A 22,146-nucleotide genomic window follows, 5' to 3' on the forward strand; every position below is an offset into this window, starting at 1 on the left:
CTCACATTTTACTAAAGCACATTTCTGAAAGTCACTACCATAAAACAATAAAAACAAATTGCACTTTCTGTCCCCTCGACGTGGGCACCTGTACGTTGTGAGGGGACCTCCCAGTGATGCTGCTGGCTTTCCAGATAAGCATCACTGGGATCTAATGCCCATACCTTGGTTCCAGGGTTACATTGTTGGAATCCGGCATGTGCAACCGTGTGCCGCAACCCGTGGAATTCGGAAAGGGGGATCCTGGTGGTTGAGGGGCCCAGCCGTAATACACCACTTTGGCCCCTGCTTCGACAAGTCGGGTGGTCCCAGACCGGCCCGACTGGGATCAATCGGCGGGTGGTTCTTACTGCTAGGGTCAACTGCGTTCCAATAAGTCTCCCTTCCTTTGGTCCTGGGACGGGATCAAGGCTTATTGGAAACGTAGGTATGGTGCTCCTAAGCAAACTTGGCATCCCATTTCTGTACGCAGTACCTGCTAGTTCAAGAATGGGCATCCCCTCGTAAGGCTCCATGGTGGGTGAGGTACTTAGAGCATCGAAAATTTTTATCTTACTCATATGAGTAATTTAAATTCTATTTCTTCTATTTCTATTATTACTAGACCCCTACCTAATCGAGATGAAACCACAGAAAACACCTTTGCAAAAAGAGCCAGAACTGAGGATACACCACCACCATCAGTGACACCGCTTTTCCTCATTCTCCATTCCACCGGAGAGCAGTCAGTTGGAAAGATATCACCCTTCTTTATCCAGAAAGGATTAGAAGGGTTGGCAGGATCACCCAAATCTGTAAAACGACTGCGTTCTATCTGGCGACCTTTTGGTCGAAGCCTGTACCTTCTACCACAAAACAAGCGGCAAAAATCATAAACTCTACATCCATACTTATCACCATAACCCCTCACAAAACTCTGAATTCTTCACGAGGTGTTATATCAAAGTGGGACCTTCTTCATGTCTCTGAAGAAGAAATCTGCTCTGAATTGAAAGACCAAGGAGTGACAGCTGTCAAGAGAATATCGATACGAAAGGATGGGAATCTCGTCCCTACCTGAGTTCTTATCCTCACATTCAACACCCCACGGCCTCCAAGTTCCATCAAGGCAAGCTATCTAAACTGCCCAGTGAGGATTTATATCCCAAACCCACAGGTGTTTTAGATGCCAAAAATACGGCCACTCACAAACATCTTGTCGTGGTAACCCTGCCTGTGCTCGATGTGGTGTTAAAGACCATGAGAGCAAGGAATGTTCAGCTTCAAAACCGATCTGTGTCAATTGCCAAGGAGAGCACCCTGCCTACTCTACAGCATACTAGCAGTGGAAGGATGAAAAAGAAATCCAAAAACTGAAAACAGAGCTGAATATCTCCTATCCAGAGGCCAGAAAACGTATCCAACCAATAAATAGTGGGAAACCTTCATATGCCCAGAAGGTTTCTGCTAAGTGCACTATCGGTACACAAACTGAGATGACTATACCACCAAGAGAGTCATTCACTCCGATTGCATGCTATTTATTGAGTTCACAAAAGCCCACCAAAAATACACAGTCAGCTGCCACTCCTATATCCGTACCTCCTAGTGCTCCACCACTACCAAAACCAAGTGGTAAAGAAAAGCTAAAAATTTTAGAAGAGTCACCCGTAATACCAGAAGCAATGGATGTAGAGAATAAGGAGGTACCGGACAAATCAGTCTTGGAACTCTTTGCAGAGGAAGAAATGGACACGGGACAACGTCCACTCTTCCACAAAAAAAGATAAATCCAAGACTGACAAAAGTAAGCTCTCAGCACCTCGGAAGCTGCCTGATGGACCCACCAAGCCAAGATAATGGCTAAATTCCTACAATGGAATTGTTGTGGATTCCGGTGAAATACTGATGACATCAAGGCCCTCCTGCAAAAGCACGAGCCAGTTTCCTTTTGCTTGCAGGAGACCTATCTAAAGGTAAATGATGACCCCACCATGCATAACATCACAATTTTTCATAAGGACAGAATTTCGGATGGTCCTGCTCATGGAGGAGTGGCTATCCTTGTAGGCAACCAGACCCCAGGCTCTGCTACTTACAACCAGCATAGAGGCTATTGCAATTCGCCTTACAGTGGGATTTCTATTAACCATCTGTTCAATTTATTTGCTACCAGGGACTGACATCTCCCAGGAAGACCGTGATGATCTTGTAACGCAGTTGCCTCCCCCTTTCTTACTTCTAGGGGATTTTAATGGACATAACACCCTGTGGGGGTAGTGCTAGCAATAATGGAAGGGGACGAGTCATAGAGCATATGCTAAATGACAATGACCTCTCCCTTCTAAATGTGGGAACCAACATATTCTTCCACATGCCTACCTGTACATTTTCTGCCATTGATCTTTCTATCTGCTCCCCCGCTTTATTCCCTTCAGTGACTTGGGAAGTGGAGGAGAACCCATATGGAAGTGGTCACTTCCCTGTGATAACCTGCTTATACAGTGGGAGACAGTGTCTTCCCTTCAGATTACCACAGTGGAAGACTGGTCAGGCTGACTGGAATGCCTTCCAACATCAGGCAAATTTTGACTTTAATGCAGTCTGTCAGGAGACTATCAATTATGCAGTCACGTACATCACAGAAAATCTCATCCATGCAGCTGCCAATACCATACCAAAAACACCTGCCCAGTTTCCACCTTTTTCCAAGCCATGGTGGAATGCACAACAGCAAAAAATCTCAAAACAAAGCTTGGGGGATATTCCACTGATATCCTACCACTATTAATTTAATAGCCTTCAAACGTGCGCGAGCCAAAGTACGCTACATTTGCCGTCAGAGTCAAAAGGAATCATGGATCCATTTTACATCATCTATTGACCAATCTACCAACACTAAGGTAGTCGGGGATAAAATCTGAAAAATGAAGGGAAAATATACATCCCACCCCTCATTGATCCTAGACTATAATGGATGCACCATTGCAGAACCCACTGCAATAGCCAATGCTCTTGGGGAAACATTTTCAAACATCTCTGGGATATCATCCTGTTCCCCAGAGTTCCTGGTCCTGAAACATAAAAGAGAAAAAGAGGCACTAAATTTCACACCAAAAGGCCTTTTTCCCTACAACGTGCCTTTCACTCTGCAGGAACTAAAAAGAGCTCTCTATCATTCCAAGGCAAGTGCTGTTGGACCAGATGGCATCCATTATGAAATGCTTAAACATCTCTCACCAACATCTATGGATCGCCTGCTTGTTCTGTATAATAGAATCTATATAAAGGAGCAATTTCCAGATTCCTGGCACATGGCATTTGTGAAGCCAGGAAAGGATCCTAAACTCCCTGCTAATTACCATCCTATAGCTCCGACTAGCTGTCTGTGCACAATCCTGGAGATAGTGGTTAATTTTCGGTTAATGTGGTATTTAGAATCAAATGATCTTCTCTCCAGCATCCAGTGCGACTTCCGGAAAAACAGATCAACTCTTGATCTGGAAACATCCATCCGCGATGCTTTCCTAAAACGCGAACACTTGGTGTCAGTGTTCTTTGACATGGAGAAGGCGTATGACACAACTTGGAGATTTGGTATCTTAAAAGATTTGCATAGCCTTGGTCTTAGAGGGTACCTCCCCATTTTTATTAAAAACTTTTTAACCAATCGATCTTTCCAAGTTCGTGTGGGATCCTCACTCTCTCGTCCCTTCTGCCAAGAGGAGGGAGTACCACAAGGATCAGTATTAAGTGTCACGCTTTTCGCCATCAAAGTAAATTCTATCACAGAACAGCTTCCTCCAACTGTAAACAGCGCCCTCTATGTTGATGACTTTAGCATATTTTGTCAGTCATGCAACATGAGGATTATTGAAAGACAACTGCAACAAGCCGTCAATCGCCTTAATTCCTGTGCACTTGCTAATGGCTTCAGGTTCTTGCCGGAGAAGACCGTTTGCTTACACTTTTGTCATAAGTGTAATCTTCATCCTGAACCTGAATTAAGGCTCGAACAAAATGCTATTCCAGTAGTGTCAGACACAAAATTCTTGGGACTCGTGTTTGATAAAAAGTTGACCTTTCTAGAACATATTCGTCAACTTCGTACAAAGTGCACGAGGGAACTAAATATTCTTCGCTCTCTCTCCTCTACGTGTTGGGGAGCAGACAGGTGCACCTTACTACGTATTTATCGTGCACTTGTACGATCCAAATTAGATTACGGGTCCCAGGTATACTCCTCAGCCAGAGACAGTGTCCTTCGATGGCTGGACCCTGTCCACCATCAGGCTATCCGTATCGCTACTGGAGCATTTCGAACATCTCCTGTCCAAAGCTTATACGTCGAAGCAAATTAACCACCGTTATCCCTTCAACGTAAGCAGTTGTCTTTAAACTATGCTTTAAAGTTGAAATCTGCCAGACCATCCAACGTAGACATCCGTTTTTGAGCCACGTTGGGAAAACTTGTACAATATCTGCCAGACTGCCAACCGACCTTTTAGTATTAGTAACGGCCGCATGGTGCAAGAAAGCCTATGGCTTATGCTGCACCAGCCAAAAAAATAAAAAATAAAATAAAAAAATATACCGAACAAAACAATGATAAAAAATAATAAATAAATAACTAAATAATAATAATTAATAAAAAAAAAAAAAAAAAAAGGAAATTAAACCTATCATCCTATGCGCTTCCCTTACCCGAAAGTACTATCCAGATGACCTTTGAATTTCCCCAAGCTGTCGGCCTCTACCACCCATGAAGGCAACTTATTCCAGTAATTTATAACTCGCTGGCTAAAATAAAACTTCCTGCAGTCCAATCTAAACATTTCCCCCCGTAACTTGAATTTATGTCCCCTTGTTCTAGCATCATTTATAATCTTGAAAATTTTGTCCTCATTCATTTTACTGATGCCTCTCAGAGCCTTAAACACCTCAATCAAATCTCCTCTAAGGTGTCTAGTTTCCAAACTCTGCAACCCACATATTCGAAGTCTTTCTTCATAAGGACGCCCTTTTGCCAATCTCACCAGGCGAGTTACCCTTCTTTGCACCCTTTCAAGAAGCTCGATGTCTTTCTTTAGGTGTGGTCTCCATACTTGAACACAGTATTCCAAGTGTGGTCTAACATAAGCCTTATATAATGGGATTATCACGTCCCTATCTCTACTTGCAAAAGTTCAATAGATCATCGATAGGACACCATGGGCCTTCCTTGCAACCTGTTTACAATGCTCAGAGAATTTCATGTCTGACCGTATCATAACACCCAAGTCCCTTTCCTCCAGTACTGAGTTTAGTTGAACTCCACCAAGTGAATAAGTTTTTTTGGGATTACTGTTTCCCAGGTGTAATACCTTACACTTTGTTGGATTAAAGCACAGCTGCCATTTTTCTGACCATTCCTGAAGTCTATCTAGGTCTCTTTGAAGAAGCTCAGCTTGACAGTGATCATTAACTACTCTACCAATTTTAACATCATCTGCAAATTTAGACATCACGCCCTCTATCCCTTCATCAATGTCGTTTATGAAAATTAAAAACAACAGTGGTCCTAATACTGATCCTTGGGGAACCCCACTTCTTACATCAACCCAATCTGAGGAATAGCCATTTATCACAACCCTCTGCCTCCTGCCCTGAAGCCATCCTTCTATCCATCTAAGGATTTTCCCAGTGATTCCAACCTGTTCCAGCTTATAAAGCAACCGCTCATGTGGGACTGAGTCAAAAGCTTTGCTGAAATCTAAATAAACAATGTCGAAATTATTCCTTAAATCCAGCTCGTGAGTGACCCTTTCGAAATAGCGAACCAGATTTGTTAAACATGATTTTCCCTTTACAAAACCATGCTGAGTATCCTTGAGAATTTCAGTTCGATCCAAATGATCCTGAATTCCACCCTTGATCATTGCCTCCATGATTTTCCCTACTACTGAAGTCAGACTGACAGGTCGATAATTTCCAACTTCACTTTTAGAGCCACCCTTATGTATGGTAGATAGATTTGCACTTTTCCAATCCAAGGGAATCTCCCCAGAGTCTAGTGATGCTCGCATAATTAGCCTCAATGGTTCAATGCACTCGCTTGCCGCCTCTCTTAAGATTTTAGGGTATATTCCATCAGCTCCAGGAGCCTTACTGGTCTGTAGGTTCGAAAGTTTTTCCATTAAATAATCTTGTGAAATTTCAATATCATTTTACTCGTGTCCAAGAGCTACTCAGAGAGTTTAACATCATGGTAGACAAGGTTGCACAAACACCAAAAGAAAATCTTCCACCCTGGCATGCTCATACCCCATTGTGCGACTTTTCCTTTAAGAAATGGGTAAAGTCTGAGACTCCATCTGTCTACCAGCAGCTCTATTCTGCACACCGAGCTGAGCACTCCGACTTCCTGCCAGTTTACACAGACGGCTTGAAGTCTGAATCGTGCATAGGATCTGCTGTTGTTTTTCCGGACACTATAATATCTCAGCAGATTCTTCCTGAATCCAGCATATACACTGCAGAGCTGCATGCTATAGAGTTAGCCTTGGATCACATTCAAACTTGTCAATGCCAAAGGTCAATAATATATTCTGATTCTTTGAGTGTATTACAGGCTTTATTATCTTTGAGACACAACTCTCATCCAGTTCTCTGTCGGGTTCAGCAGAAGATACATTCTCTTCATGAATACCAGTTTGATATCCGCTTCTGCTGGATTCCTAGCCACATTGGGATAAGGGGAAATGATTTGGCTGACACTGCAGCCAAATCAGCAGCTCCCACTAATAATCGTTGCCTGTCAGTCCCCTCTACAGACTACAGGCAAATAATACACAACAAGATATATTCCCAATGGCAAGAACTATGGCATAGAGAGAGAGAGAGAGAACAAATAAATTATACCAGATAAAGCCTGTAATAGAAACATAGCAGTTCAGTCTGCGCAGGAATCGGAGTGAGGAAGTTATTCTTGCTCGACTCCGCATAGGACACATTCGTTTCTGCTGAGGGCAGATGACCCTACTATGTGCGAGTCTTGTGATACCATTTTATCAATAAAGCATATTTTAATAGATTGCGTTAATTTTACCCATGTTTGCAATATATATTTTACCGCTTTTACTCATCCGACTGGACCTTATACACTCAGTCAGATTTTATCAGACAATAACCACATATTAGCAGTTTTTAAGTTTTTACAAGCTATTATTTATTCACACATATATAAATTGGACAATTTATCTTTAAACTTATACTGCCTTATATATATATATATATATATATATATATATATATATAACAATTTGACGAGGTAACTTTTTTAAAGGTTACCAGAATTTATCATTGTTGATATTTTAATCTTTTCTTGGCACAGTATAACCACAGTTGTTTTTGCGCCAATAAAATCAAAATCAAATCAAGCACTTTCCGTGTTATTTGGGCTTTTCTCTTTGTGCATCTAATTATAAACGGATAGTAAACTTATTGCATTTGTGAAAATACCGATGGCTGGAATTCTGTGGGTTTTTATGTTATTATGGTGAAATGTGTGTCCCCCTTCATTGAAATCTTGAATCATATGAAAAAAAACCCATAAGTAAATTGTAAGAATCTTCTTCTTTCCTATTTTTTTTGCTTGTTACTCCGTTCCTCACTTGTGCAATTTGTGCATGCCGTGTTCATCATTATTGATTGTTTATTATTATTATTATTGTTTATTATTTTTTTTTTTAAATTTTACAATCCTAAAAATCTTTAAAAAAAAATAGTGAAAAAAAATTTTACTGTATTGAAAAATGTTCAGCAACCTATGTAAAAAATATGACGGTAGATAAAAAAACGAAAAAATTTACCACGCACTACTCGCGTGTCCAATACGATGCTTTTTTGCAATGTTGATTTTAAATCTAATAGCTTCCCTTTATTTTTTACAATGTTGCATCTGGTTTGGTCACCAACATTATAATGGTACATTAAAGATTTAACGGATGCACCGTTTTCAAACTTTTGAATAATTTCAAGTTTTTGTTTAACTGAAAGTGCAACTCTTTTGCATTTACCCATTGTTTTCGCGATTTCTAAACAAAAAAAAATATATATATATTTACTTTTAAAAAAATTTAAATGTCCCTGACATAACGAGACAAAATTTGTCTTTTTGACAACAATCGACACGATGCACTAAAACAAACTAAACATTTGTTCTCTTCTTTTTTTCTTTTGAGCGGTTGGGTGTGAAGAAAGCTGGGTTGCAAGGTAATGGGTACACTAATCTCCCAATAACGACTTATTACACCGCTTCTTGTCGCTTATTTCCGACTTGCAAAACATCTGTTTATAACTACTGTATTCTAGTCATTACTTGAATTTTATGATTTTTGGTTGATTTTTTATTTATTTATTTGGAGTCTTGAAGTGTCCCGGTTAATACAATCCCGGTAAATCGAGAGTCTGCTTTACTTTAAATTTATATGGATTGATTTGCTCTTTCATAATTTTAAATATCTTTTTATCTATAAGAATAAAATAAAACAGAACAAAACCAATGGTTGACCATGGAAAATGTTTTCTTGTAGGTGACAGTGGAAGTGAAATATCACTCCAGAGCATTCAAGAGAGAGTTACATATGTTAGATCTTTGAAGAAACAGGTTAGCTGCTTATAATGATTAAATACCGCTGCACTTATATATTTTTAGATTGAAGTCATTTTATCCGATTTTTTTTTTTTTTATTATTATAATCCCTGTAAAATTCAATATACAAAATATTAATGCTAAAATGCAGAAAATTAATCCTTAATTTATTTACTGGATATTACTTTACCATGCAAAAAAAAAAGTCCAATGAGTTTTGAATTATATGCCTAAGTTTTAAATAAAAAATCACAAAAAAAAAATAGACTTGCAAATATATATATTTTTTTAACCTAAAGCATGGATTTGAAAAAAATATGTGGATAGTCTGGCAGGCTGAAAATGCTGATGTACCACCACTACATAAAGAAAATTGAATTGGTTTTATTGAAATATGTTTTATTAAATTTTTATATTAAACAATATAAATGTTGAACGTTACAGCAACAGTTTTCTTTTACTACAGTACCTGAGTGCTTGCTAAGTCAGATTCTCACAAAAATCATTCTCGTGTTACATTGGCCCAGTGCCAAGCATTCCATAGCCAAGCAATCTCAGTGCATTCATCAAAGTGAACTTTCTAAAGAGCTTATTCCATTACAGATTGTTCTGAATACTGTTTTCCTCATTTTCTAATTGTAATAGCTCTTTTGCTCTACAAGAAATAGGCAAGGTCACAGAAAGGAAAAACACTTTTCTTTTTCTTTTATAACCAACACAACTAACAGCCGCTTGGTCACCTCTTGGGACTGTTCCTGCCTCTCCATGGCAAGGCCGGTAACTTGGGTGGTAAAGATAAACCTTCAGAGCCAAAAGGAGATTGTGGATTCTAAAAATTTCCCACCCTTATAGCCTTCAAGCTCAAGACCAGAATGCGGTCTTGAACTTGAAGGCTCTTTAGGTTGACTAGAGTCATTAATCCCCCCTTGATAATGACTTTAGTCAACCTAAAAGGCTTCGAAGAGAGGCACAGCATGCTGCATTCCTAATTTTCTTGTGATGCACTCTCTGTCTACCTAACCTGTGCACAAGTTATTGCCATTTATGATCCAAAAACATTTGGAATCTATTGCATCACCAAAGTCTCAGTCTCTGGATTGTAGTTGTTTCACCATTTCACCAAAAATGATGAAACAGCTACAATCCAGAGACTGAGCCTTCGTCATTTAAATAGCCACCTCCAAATATTGAGTGGCTATTAAAGACAATGATATTTGGTGGATTGCCAGTATCTGTTTCTCTCCACAATGCCTTAAATTCATTGAAAGGCATCATCACAGAATGGGACCTACTTACAATGTCTGAGGAGGAATTAGTTCAAGAAACTTAGCAATCAAACGGTAATCAGTGAAAAGAATAATGACTAAAAAAGATGGAAATTTCATTCCAACTCGATAAATCATTTTAACTTTCAGCACTCCTGATTTGCCAGCCTCTGTAAAAGCAGGCTATTTAAACTGCCAAATTTGGCCATACGTCCCAAATCCTCTTTGTTGTTTTAAATGCCAGCAATATGGCCATTCTCAGCAGTCATGCTGAATGACACCATCTATTCTATTTGTGGATCAAAAGATCATACACAAGCAGATTGTTCAGCCCCAACTGCAAAGGCAGCATCCTGCCTTTTCTAAAATATGTGAAATGTGGAAGATGGGAAGGAAAAACCAAAAATACAAAGTAGAGCATAAAGTCACATATCCTGAGGAATGCAAACAAATTATGTTCACCATGCCTGCTTTCTTTGAACTATAGTTCAAACGGATGTGTCAATACTGCTCAACATCTTGCTAGCTAACTGGGTTAAAGCAATTTTATCAACCACTGGAAAAGATACTTCTAAAACTAAAACTAGCTTAGCCACAAACACTCCAATTAGTATCCCAACTGATATTCCAACAGTCTTGAATGACAGAAAAATTGTAAACTACTAAAGACTGTAAGAAAACTGAACCACCCCGATTATGAAGAACCTATCCTAGAACTCCATGCCAATGACACTATGGATACCGGATTCCTATTATTCACAAAAAAACCGGAAATTATGCCCTGCATACAAAAAAACTGTCAGACAAATCATCCTCAGCTAAACCAAAATAATGCATAATATCATACTGTGGAAGAGGACCAAACAGTCATTCTAATGACTTAAGGGATTTAATCACTCAATTCAATCTCTTAGGAGCCGACCGGGCTAGCCGAGTGGGTAAAGTACCTGCCCGGCAACCCAAAGGTCGCGGGTTCGATTCCCGCCTCGGGCTTGGATCAAAGTACTGCAAAAACCTTGGGAGGTGCAATATGGCCACAGAAGCCGATGCGCCAACAACTACCAAATCAAAAAAAAAAAAAAAAATCAATCTCTTAGGTATATGCCTACAGGAAACATTCTTGTCACCTCAAGTTTTGGCAAAATTCCATTTATCCCTTTTGCCCCAACTGCAAAATTATGAGGCAAAACACACCAACATGCTGCTCATCTGGAAAAGAATACAGGTGCTAAATGGAAAATTCATTTGACTGCCCTCTCTAATACTTCATTGGAAAAGGAAAGACCTATCTACAACTGAAGAAGTTGCCAATGCACTAGCAGAATCATTTGCTACAATCTCTGCTTCTGCCTTCTATATGTCCACCTTCCAGAACATCAAAGCAGGTGCATAACAGTATAAAATCAACTTCTTCACGCACTGCTCATTCCCGGCACCTCCGTAGCCAGGTGGGAAAGAGCAGCAGTGTGTAGCACACGCTTCTTGATTAGACCAGGGTTCAAGCCTGTCACCACCAAATACGGAGGATGCGGAAAGGTCAGGGAATGACCACCGCATATTCCCAGAGCAATATGGCCTTAGTTGCTAATGTTCCTAAAAACCAAATAACAAACAAACACACAAACTGCTCATTCCCCTACAACTAACCCTTTACATTAATCGAACTTCAAGAATCACCAAACACACCTTAGAATAGTGCCGCAGGCCCAAATGGAATTCATTACATTATGCTGATGCATTTACTTTAAGAGGACTTGAGTACCCTCTTAATTTTTTCAATTGGATCTTCTTTGAAAATGCCTATCCTTCTTCCTGGCACCTTTCTTTCATTATTGCCTTACCAAAACCAGGAAAAGATCCTTCCTGTGTTGAAAATTATAGGCCAATATCTTACGAGCTACATGACTAAAATTTTTGAAAGGATGGTTCACACAAGGTTGATTGATTGATTTGTTGTTTAATGCCACATTGGTTCACACAAGGCTCACTTACATCCTGGAGTGACAGAATCTCCTCCCAGATCATCAATGTGGCTTTCAGAAGAATAGATCAATGCTAGATGTGCTTATCAAAGCTGAATCTCATATCCAAAATGCCTCGGTCATAAAACAATATCTAGTCATGGTCAATTTTATTTTGGAAAGGTCCTTGACACTACATGGTGTCATGGTATTATATTGCCCTCTGGGGCTTAGGGACCATTTGCTGGAAATAATACAGAATTTTCTGCAATTGCATTCTTGTCAGGTCCGATATAAAAATATACTCTCTGCATCTCACATTCAGGATGGAGTCCTGCGAGGATCAATATTTAGTTAATGCTATTTACAATCCGAGTTAGCAGTATGACACGAGATATTCCAAAACTGTTGAAACTTATGTATGCAGATGACCTTACCACTTTGTCAGTCTCAAAGTATGAATACCATTGAATGGCAGCTCCAAATTGCCATAACCAAAATAGAATCCTGGACTTCACAGAATGGTTACCAACTATCAGAAAAGAAATGCACTGTCACTCACTTTTGCAAGTAATGAGCTCTCCATCCAAATCCTGAACTACAAATAAACAATACTCCAATCTCACTTGTTAATACCATTAGATTTCTTGGACTGATATTAGACAACAAACTAAATTTCCAAGCTCACATCACTCATTTAAGAACTACTTCTGTAAATCATTTAAATATTCTTTGATCAATCTCATCCATGTCATGGGGAGCTGATCATTATATTTTACTGCATCTTTATAGAACTTTAATCCATTTGTGCTTAGATTATGGTTGTCCAGTATGTGACTCTGCCAGGAGCACTACTTTAAAACAGCTAAATGTGATCCAGCACAGTCCTCAGAGCACTGTGCTGAGAGCTTTTAGGACTTCTCTGATCCCAAGTCTTTATATTGAAGCATATGATCATCCATTATACCTTCTTAGACAAAAAAAAAAAATTGCTCCACTAAGCTGCTAAGATTCAGTGTCTTCCATCACACTCTAGTTGGGAGTATCTCTGTAACACTCAGTGGGATTTCTTCTATGAGAATAAGCCAAATGAAAATCGACCTACCTCACTCAGGAAGAGAGTCTTCTCAGATTTGGAATGTCGATTTAAATGATATTTTTCAGGACACAATTGCTCCTGTTCCACCTTGGACCTATGTTTCTGCCTCTCACAATATACACTTCCTCCAGTGGGGAAAGAATACTATACCTCTCTACAATATCAGACAGTTGCACTCAGCTCACGCTACTCTGAAATCCCATGTCTGTAAAATATATACTGATGGTTTGAAAACTGACAGTATAGTAGGTGCTGCTGCAGTTTTTCTTTCATGTACAAATTCAACCACACTACTGCTAGCATGCAGCATCTTCACAGCTGAATTATATGCCATTATATACACCACCTCCCTCAGTGCTCTCTGCCATAAGGAAGAATTTCTCGTCTTCTAATCCTATCTTGAAAAACATTTGTTCCCAGCTATTCTCCTGCACTGTGTCCCATTAGTCAATCGGTTTTTGCTGGATCCCTGGTCATTCCAAGAAATGAAACTGCTGACCTTGCCGCTAAACATCCTGAACCCACTTCCTCACAACATCCTAAGGTTCCTTAAGCTGACTATAAGTCTATCATTCACAAAGCATGCTATGATAAATGGTCACAGATCTGGAAAAGTAACACCAACAATAAACTTTACCGGATAAAAGAAGATCCAAAGCTTTGGCTCTCTAGCTTTCGGTGAAACAGACGAGAAGTGGTATTGGCAAACTGAGAATTGGACACACTCATCATACTTACCTCTTCCTATTATTGGGAGAAAACCCACCTCAGTACTCATCCTGTCAGAGGTAACTTACAGTCTGTCATTTTCTGGTTGACTGTCCTTTACATTCAGCCATCCGGTCAAACACTTTTCAGTCACTTTCCATGTTAAACATCTCTCATGATTTATCTCACTACTTAGGAAATTAAGAAAATATAGAACAACTTTTAATCTATTTAAAACATATTGGCCTGTACAGTATCATAAATTTGACAACTATAATGATATGATCATACAAATAAATTCTGAACAGACACAATTTTGCATCAGTAGCCCTTGTGTCGTTAATCCCAATAACAACAGCAATCGTATTAAATTTTTTAATATAGTACAAGAATAAGTTTGTGAGAATTTCTGACAGATGTAACATCTACTAGTAGTTGCATCTATCAGGTGTTCTCATTTTAGCTGTCATTGCTAAATAACCAAATATATAAATAAAAAAAAATTAAAAAAATGCAACCCACAAAAGATGTTAATTGTGATTTGTATGAATTCTTAAAGGGCTTTTTCATTCTGGGCAGAAATTAGTTGATCTCAGTCAGGAGTGGGGTTCCTACCCCCTGAATTGTTCCTGATTTTTCTGCACTAATCTTGTGAATTGGCCTGTGAGTATGCACTTATATATGTAGTATGTGAAAATAACAGTATGAATTGGTGTCTTATGAGCAAAGTAGTTGATGTGCCAAACTGTTTTTTTCTCTCTGAAACTTTGGTTTCAGTTCTCGGAAACCAAGCTAAGGCAAAAGCTTAAACCAAATTTTACTCTTCAGTGTCATTTTATTCATTTACTACCTCAAGGGTTAAAAAATAAGATCTAGTTGGAAAAGCCTGTGTGAGAAAATGTAGGGTGGAATATTTATCCACTGGGGAAAAAAATTAGTCTTCAAAATAATTGCATTGTAATAATCCACTTGCCTTGTAATGCCATATTACAAAGCGTCCCCCCAGTTTGCTATAAGGCATTTTTGCCTGCCCCTCTCCCAAACCTTAATTTGACCTTGTATATCTTGTATTTCTAATTGATCTAGTGATTCATATAATCTGAAGCAATTATTTATGACTTATTGCATTTCAGAATTATGATTGTTCAACAGTTTGCAACTCCTCTGTGTTGTTTGAGTCTGTGATTGTTGTTGGTATAACTGAAAATTGCATTCCATATACTGTCTGCAGATTTCCTAAAGAGGCAAGTAATATTCATTAAAAACTAAAGTCATATTTGGAAAAATGTTATTAATAATATGTTATAAATTTTTATAATATTTTTATTTTTGATTAATGTAGTTACTCTAGGTGAAAAATTATTACAAATACAAGGCAACCCCTAAGTGGATGTTACATCTTAATAAAGCAGCTCTCATAATGTTGAATAAGTAAAGATCATTGAACCAAATTTGGCTCCTGTGTAGATTCATGTGTACACTTTCCTTCCCTATTACATATGTGTACACATATGTAATAGGGGAGGGAAGAAAATTGAAGGCCAAGATCATACACAAATTGAACAAGAGAGAAATAACCATTAGAACCCTCCTTATGCTAACAAAAATACAATATCACTTCAACTTAGTGTTTGTAATTATACAAAAGCCAAATGTAATTATACTCCTAAACTATACTTCTCTCTATTTGTACTTCTGTGTACTCCTAATTACTAGTAATTTCAGTTTATAAATATTGCCAGTTAAATGAATATAATACAGTCCTGTTTACTGTTTTTAATCCTCTTCTTACCACCAGGATTTATTTACATATTTTTAAGTCAACTTATATTCTTGCTTTCAGTCTGAATTTATTCATTGGAAAAAATGAATAAATAAATAAATAAAACTTTTCTACTTGGGCAAAATTCCACAAGACAAGAAGTGCATTCAACTAAATACTGAATGTGTTGTCTTGTAGCAAGCTCAAAAAGTTTTTCCTTCATATTTTTAGGTATTATGTGTTTTCATGGTAGTTGCATTGTTGTCAGAAGGATTTAAAATCCAAATCTTCTACCTTTAGAAAATATGGTTTAAAGTATGGCTAAATTTCCTGTGTTCTCTCTGATGGTTTTTATATACCTTCATATACAGGGATTTTGTTTTACTCATAAAACTTATAGAGGGGAATCAGAAATCCTGATACAGCCAGGTTATTCCAAAATCTTATTTATTTTTTTTTTTTTGGAAGTTTATATTTTAATTTTTTGGAAGAAAGAAATACTTGAGAAATAACTAATTATAATAACAGATTAAAAACAGTGCACCCACGTCAATTTTTTATACTCAAAAATGATTGAAATCATTGAAGCTAGATAGAAAGAAACCTTTACAAAAACATTTCCATAGCCCACTATTTACAGACCACTTTTGATGATGTTTTGAAGTCCCTGTGGATATCAGTGTCTTTTCTCTTCATTTGATAATGATATCCTCATGGATTTCAAAATGTCCAAATTGGTCAATAAATGGTTGGATTATTGGAATGTTTTTTGTAAAGTTTTCTTTCCATCTAGTTTGAATAAACTTGATCATTTTTGTCTATAAAAACTATACATGGAGTGTGGTGTTTTTAATGTTATTACAATAGAACCTCATAAATTCAGCATTCAAAAATCTGGCACATTTTAAGTATTTCTTCAAGGGTAATTGACTGTTCCAAGTTCAGAGGAAAATAGTGTTATAAATAGTTACCAGATATAGTAGAAGTAGTAGTAGTAGTGGCAAATGATACAAGAAAGCAAGGTTATTATTAGCCATAAGGTGCAAGGAAGCCTGAGGCTTATGCTGCACCAGCAAAAAAAAAAACAAAAAAAACGTGTTACCCTGAGAGAGAGAGAGAGAGAGAGAAGTAGAAGGGAATCACCAAGGAAAGAGAAGAATGATGAAATCCAGCTCAGGACCCTGGGTTTGCCAAGCCCATACTCACCAGATGTGAGCCAAAAAAAAATAGGTACTACACTCTTCTCCCATCCATACCTTCCAAGAATTTGTCTAGTTCTTCCTTGAATTTATTCAGACAATCCACTTCCACAACAACAGATGGAAGCCTGTTCAAGCAATCGACTACCCACTGGCTGAAGGCAACCTTCTGCACATCTATCTTGCAACTGTCTTTCTTTAGCTTAAATTTATGCCCCTCATGTGTATAGTGTTAGCGAGAGGAAGAATGCCATTCATCTTCAGTTCACTCAATCCATTCACAGCCTTAAACACCTCACTCAGATCACCCTTCTTTGCACCTGTTCCAGCAGATCTTTCCTAAAGTGAGGCCTCCAGACCTGTAAACAGTACTCAAGGTGTAGCCTAACCATGGCCTTGTACAAAGGGATAATCACCTCCTTATCCCTGCTGGCAACATTTCTGTGTATCATTGGCAACATGTCTGCACTGCTCAGAGAATTTCATATCTGACTGCACATTTACCCCAGGTCTCTTTCATTTTCCACTACCCTGAGGGTAGTACAACACAGTTGATAAGTTACTCTGGAATTACTGCTACCCACATTCAGTACCTTTCATTTGTAAATGTTAAACTTCAACTACCATTTCTCAGTCCATTGACACAATTTTCCTAGATTTTGTTGCAGTAGCTCACCCTGATTAACCACCCTGCCAACCTTTGTATCATCTGCCAACTTTGACATTAAGTCCAATGTACCTTCATCAATATCATTGCCGACCTGGCTAGCCGAGTGGGTAAAGTACCTGCCCGGCAACCCAAAGGTCGCGGGTTTGATTCCCGCCTCGGGCTTGGATCAAAGTACTGCAAAAACCTTGGGAGGTGCAATATGGCCACTGAAGCCGATGCGCCAACAACTACCAAATCAAAAATCAAAATCAAATCAATATCATTACTAAATATTGAAAACAACAATGGACCCAGTACTGAACCCTGGGGGACTCCACTGATAACATTAGTCCAGGAAGAGCAGTACCCATTGATAACCACTCTGTACTTCACCATCCCTTTATCCACAGCAGTAACTTGCCCTTAATGCCAAATTGTTACTGTTTGTACAGCAGTCTTTTATGTGCAGCAGCATCAAAAGCCTCCCTGAATCCAAGTATATGATATCATAATTATTTTTTGCTTCCCAGTTTATTGGTCACTGCATCATAGTAATCTGTCAGATTGGTTAGACAAAACCACCCTTTAACAAATCCATGCTCTGACAGCAGTATAATTGCATTCCTGTCCAGGTGATCCTGCATTACTTCTTTAACTGGTGTCTCCATTATTTTCCCTGGAACCGATGTTAAGCTAACAGGTCTGTAATTAGTCATGTCACCTTTTAATCCCCCCCCCCTTTATGAATTGGGGATACATTTGCACATCTCCAGTCCATGGGGACCTCTCCTGAATCCAAGGATGCTCTCATAATTATGATTGAGGGTTGGCAGGACCTAAAGATCCTAACATGGCTACTCATGAGATAAAAGACTAACTCATGCAGTGCCAAAAGAAAAAAAAAACTGACACTATTAAGAGAAGAACTCCAATGCATCTTGTATTGCACTCTACTCAAGAACAGTCTCTAGGTAGCCTCTCACTTTTTAAAATACAGAAGCACCTATAAAATCTAATAGGATCACCAAAAACAACCCGGCGTCTTAAGTCTGGCAACCTGCTTTGTTGAGGTCTCAGACAAACGGCAATCACAACGACTCCAGAAACTAACATCCTTTTGGAGGATTATCCATCACTATTTCCCCTCGTGCTACTCTAAACACCTCTAGAGATGTGATAGCTGAGTGGGACCTCATAAATCTCTCAGAAGAAGAGTTGAAAAGTGAATTACAAGACCAAGGAATTGTGCATGTAAAGCACATACATGCCAAACGAGATAATGCTCTAGTTCCGACTCGGAACATAATATTAACATTTGATAGCCCCAAATGTCCAACATCCATCAAAACAGGGTATCTCATTTGTGAAATAAAACTGTATGTTCCTAACCCAACACACTGTTTTAAATGCCAAAAATTTGGGCATTCCCAAAACGTGTGCAGAGATTTAGCCACTTGTGCTAATTGTGGTTCACGCGAGCACGTTCGCTCAGAATGTAAATCAGAACAGCAAAAGTGCTCAAATTGTAATGGCCCACATACTGCCTATTCTAGAGATTGTCCTCTTTGGAAAAAAGAAAAAAACATTCAACGGGTCAGAGCCGAACAAAACATCACGTACCAAATAGCCAAAAAATCGATACAGGCTCAATTTAACACACGACCCACTTTTGCTCAAGTAGTTCAAAAGCCAACTGCAGTAACCAGTACTGTGCAAGGAGTATTAACAACAGGTACTCAAACAGAAGTTACATTTCCCCCAAACACATCAATGTCAGACTGGGCTTGGTTATGGCAGCTGTGCCCTTATCTAGCAAACCATCTAAGACAAGCAGGGCAATTAATACACCAATCACTGTTCTGCATACCAGTAATAACCCACAATACTCAAAGTGATGATTCTACTAAAACTGACTCGATAGAAATGGAAGGAAACACTGACCATGAAGAACCAGTTCTCCACCTCTTTCCAGAGGAAGAGATGGAGACAGGAAGACCGTACTTTCCGAAAAGAAAATCTGTTCACCATAAGCCAACAGCTCCTCGGAGAGGCGCTGTTGAGAATACTGCAGCAACCTTGATGACATTCGGGATCTTCTGCAGTATAACTCAGTTGCCTTTTGCCTTCAAGAAACTAACTTAACTGCTTCTGTTACTACCACACTTAAACATCATGTTACCTACAGGAAAGATAGAGTTTCTCATGTAACCAATTCGGCTCATGGAGGAGTTGCAATTGTAGTCAGCTTCAATATCCCTTCCCGACCATTAATGCTACAAACAAATCTTGAAGCAGTAGCCACTTGAATATCCTATCATTTTGCTCTTACCTTTGTCTCTCTATATCTTCCCCCTAACAAAGACATCTTGTACAGTGATCTTGAAACTCTTGTATCTCAGCTGCCTCCTCCCTTTTTCAGCATGGGGGATTTTAATGCACATAATCCTTTATGGGGTGATAAGATACATGATAAATGGGGGGAAAATATTAGAAAAGTTTCTTGACAAATTAAATCTGACACTACTGAATAATGGACTACCCACTTAGTCCATGTAGCTAAGTAGGACTTTTGCTACTTGGTTTCTTCAACAGAAATGGTTCGCAAATGCTGACTTCCAGCAGGATCGCTGTTCATGCGACCTCCCGTTCAACGTCCTCTACCGCATGACGAAGGCATTTCGGACCCTGCAATGCTATGTGATTCCGATTCGTCTTTGTGCCCCCTACACCACCTGCAAGTTTGTCGCACTGGTAGTGAATCACCTTGTATACGAGGGAAGTTCAAAAACAATTTATATTCACCCAGAAGTAGTTGTGATAAAAGGTTGAAACAAACATTACACTTTTTCAATATGGCCACCAGACAAAATAACATAGTTTTAAGGACAGTCCTTCAAGTGATGACTCAGCAGCAGAAATCACATCAGCAGCAGCAAAGTGTTTTCCACAAAGAAAGGACTTAAGGATAGGAAAAAAGGAAGAATTATGAGGATGCAAGGACGGGAAAAAGGAAGAAATATGAGGGTGCACGGATCAGGGGGAGGGAATAAGCAGGATGCAGCAATATTTCAAACCCACTTTTGTGGGCACACCTCACTGCAGTATGCAAGGAATGTGCAGGGCCATTATTATGGAACTAGTAAAAAATTCAGAGCTACAGGGCTCAATAACTTCCATATTTTAATATATTAAAAAAATAAGAGATTACCTCAATCTTTTTCGTGGAATGCTTCCAGTCAATTCTCTCCCAAATGTGACAAATAAAATAAGATGAAAAAACGAATTAATAAATTCCCTTACTCATAGAGATACGACCAAATCCGATATGCAACGGAATCGAAAGCCGAGAGTCCAAAACACATCAAATCACTGCAGCAAGACCATGAGTGCGAGAAGACATTGTGTCAGAACAAATAGTTAAAACTGCTTCTGATAATAAATAATTAAAATCACTATTAAAATCACAATTAAAAAGATTAAAAACACGATTAAAATTAAATGGATTAAAAGTTACAATTTGAATGAATACTCAAGTTAAAAGAAATGCACAACTGTTTCCCTTCCTTAAGCAGACCACACTTTTTGGTTGATCGCCGTGTTCACAGGATGGAAATGTCGCGAAGTGTTTGTATGTGTATTTGACACTGAAATAGAGATTATTTATATTGGCGCATGCGCAAAAAAGACCAGAAATCCGAAATTAGGTAAGGTCATCGCACATTGATATAATTTGTGTGTAGTTTCATTTCAAGCATTTCAGTGATTAATAATTTTATGTAATTGTGTTGTATATTTAAAATTACTGTTTGATTAAATAGGAATACGTGACCATCATTGACCGTATGAAAGGCCTACTCCGACGCATTTGCGATCGACGTGCAGATGGAAGCATCATGTTGCTTGACACGTAAATCTAAGGTACAGCGAGTGGAATCCTCATACAATGAACCACACTCACTACACAAAATCTTGTACACAAGATCATTTACCTGTGCCGAGAAAGAAGGAAGAATTGTGTGATTTTTTTTTTAATATATTATGGAGCTTCTGTATGGGCCTGGCTATAATTTTTAATTCGGTATTTCTAAAGAGTTTATTAAACTTCCTGTGCCATTGTTCGACGTACGGTATGGAAATAAAGTGTGTTTTATTGGTATTATTAATGGGTATCATATTTGCTGTTTTATTTTCAGCCTGTAATCTGATTTGATTTATAATGGAGTGAGGATAGCCTCTATTTTAAAAACTTGTCGGTTAGTGTAACAATTTCTAAGTGTAAGGTGGGTTCAGACATGGAATATTTGTAAGCGTTAAAAAACTGGTTAAATATAATAGACCTCTTATACATGAATGAATGATAACTCCGGTAATGCATTTATATTCCCGAATTGGTGGATTTTTGGTAAATGCTAAATTGAATTTTTTGCATGTCACGTGTGAGAGTGAAATTTAAGAAATTCAGGGCTTTTGTTTCTATCTGTTCCTCCTCCAATGTAAAATGTAGTCTAGTGTGAATATTATTGAATACCCGTAGAATGTCCCGAGTGGTGTTGTGATCTGTTATAACAAGTATATCGTCAATATATCTCCCATAGTAAGTAATGTGGGGGAGAAATGGTGTTGAATGTCCTCGATATTGGCAAGATGGATTTCTGCTATAAGACCACTCAGGTTCAAACCCATCGGTAAACCGAAAACCTATCTGTATATAGTCTCTTTAAATGCTAAATAGTTAGCTTCAAGAAGAAGCTTGATTAATTTAAAAATTTAGTTTTTTGAGTAATTTAGTGTGATTTATTGTGATAGAATCTTTGTTTAACAGTTCCCAAACTACATCGAGAGTGTAGTCCACATTTATATTGGTGTACACAGAGGTAACATCTAACAAAAAT

The 22,146-nt window shown here is 38.4% G+C and overlaps 1 protein-coding gene across 1 annotated transcript in view; it reads left to right on the top strand.

Moving 5' to 3' along the window:
* LOC150077259 (uncharacterized) overlaps nt 1-22,146 on the top strand; it is a 196,479-nt gene that overhangs the window by 49,686 nt on the left and 124,647 nt on the right. Inside the window, exons 5-6 of the mRNA XM_090385833.1 lie at nt 8,553-8,626; nt 14,778-14,888. Of these exons, the coding sequence (XP_090241959.1) occupies nt 8,553-8,626; nt 14,778-14,888 (185 nt within the window). The remainder of the gene's footprint in view (nt 1-8,552; nt 8,627-14,777; nt 14,889-22,146) is intronic.

Source organism: Mastigoproctus giganteus, chromosome 12 (genome assembly GCF_048544385.1).
Source record: "Mastigoproctus giganteus isolate SK-2022 chromosome 12, ASM4854438v1, whole genome shotgun sequence".
Taxonomy (NCBI): domain Eukaryota; kingdom Metazoa; phylum Arthropoda; class Arachnida; order Uropygi; family Thelyphonidae; genus Mastigoproctus; species Mastigoproctus giganteus.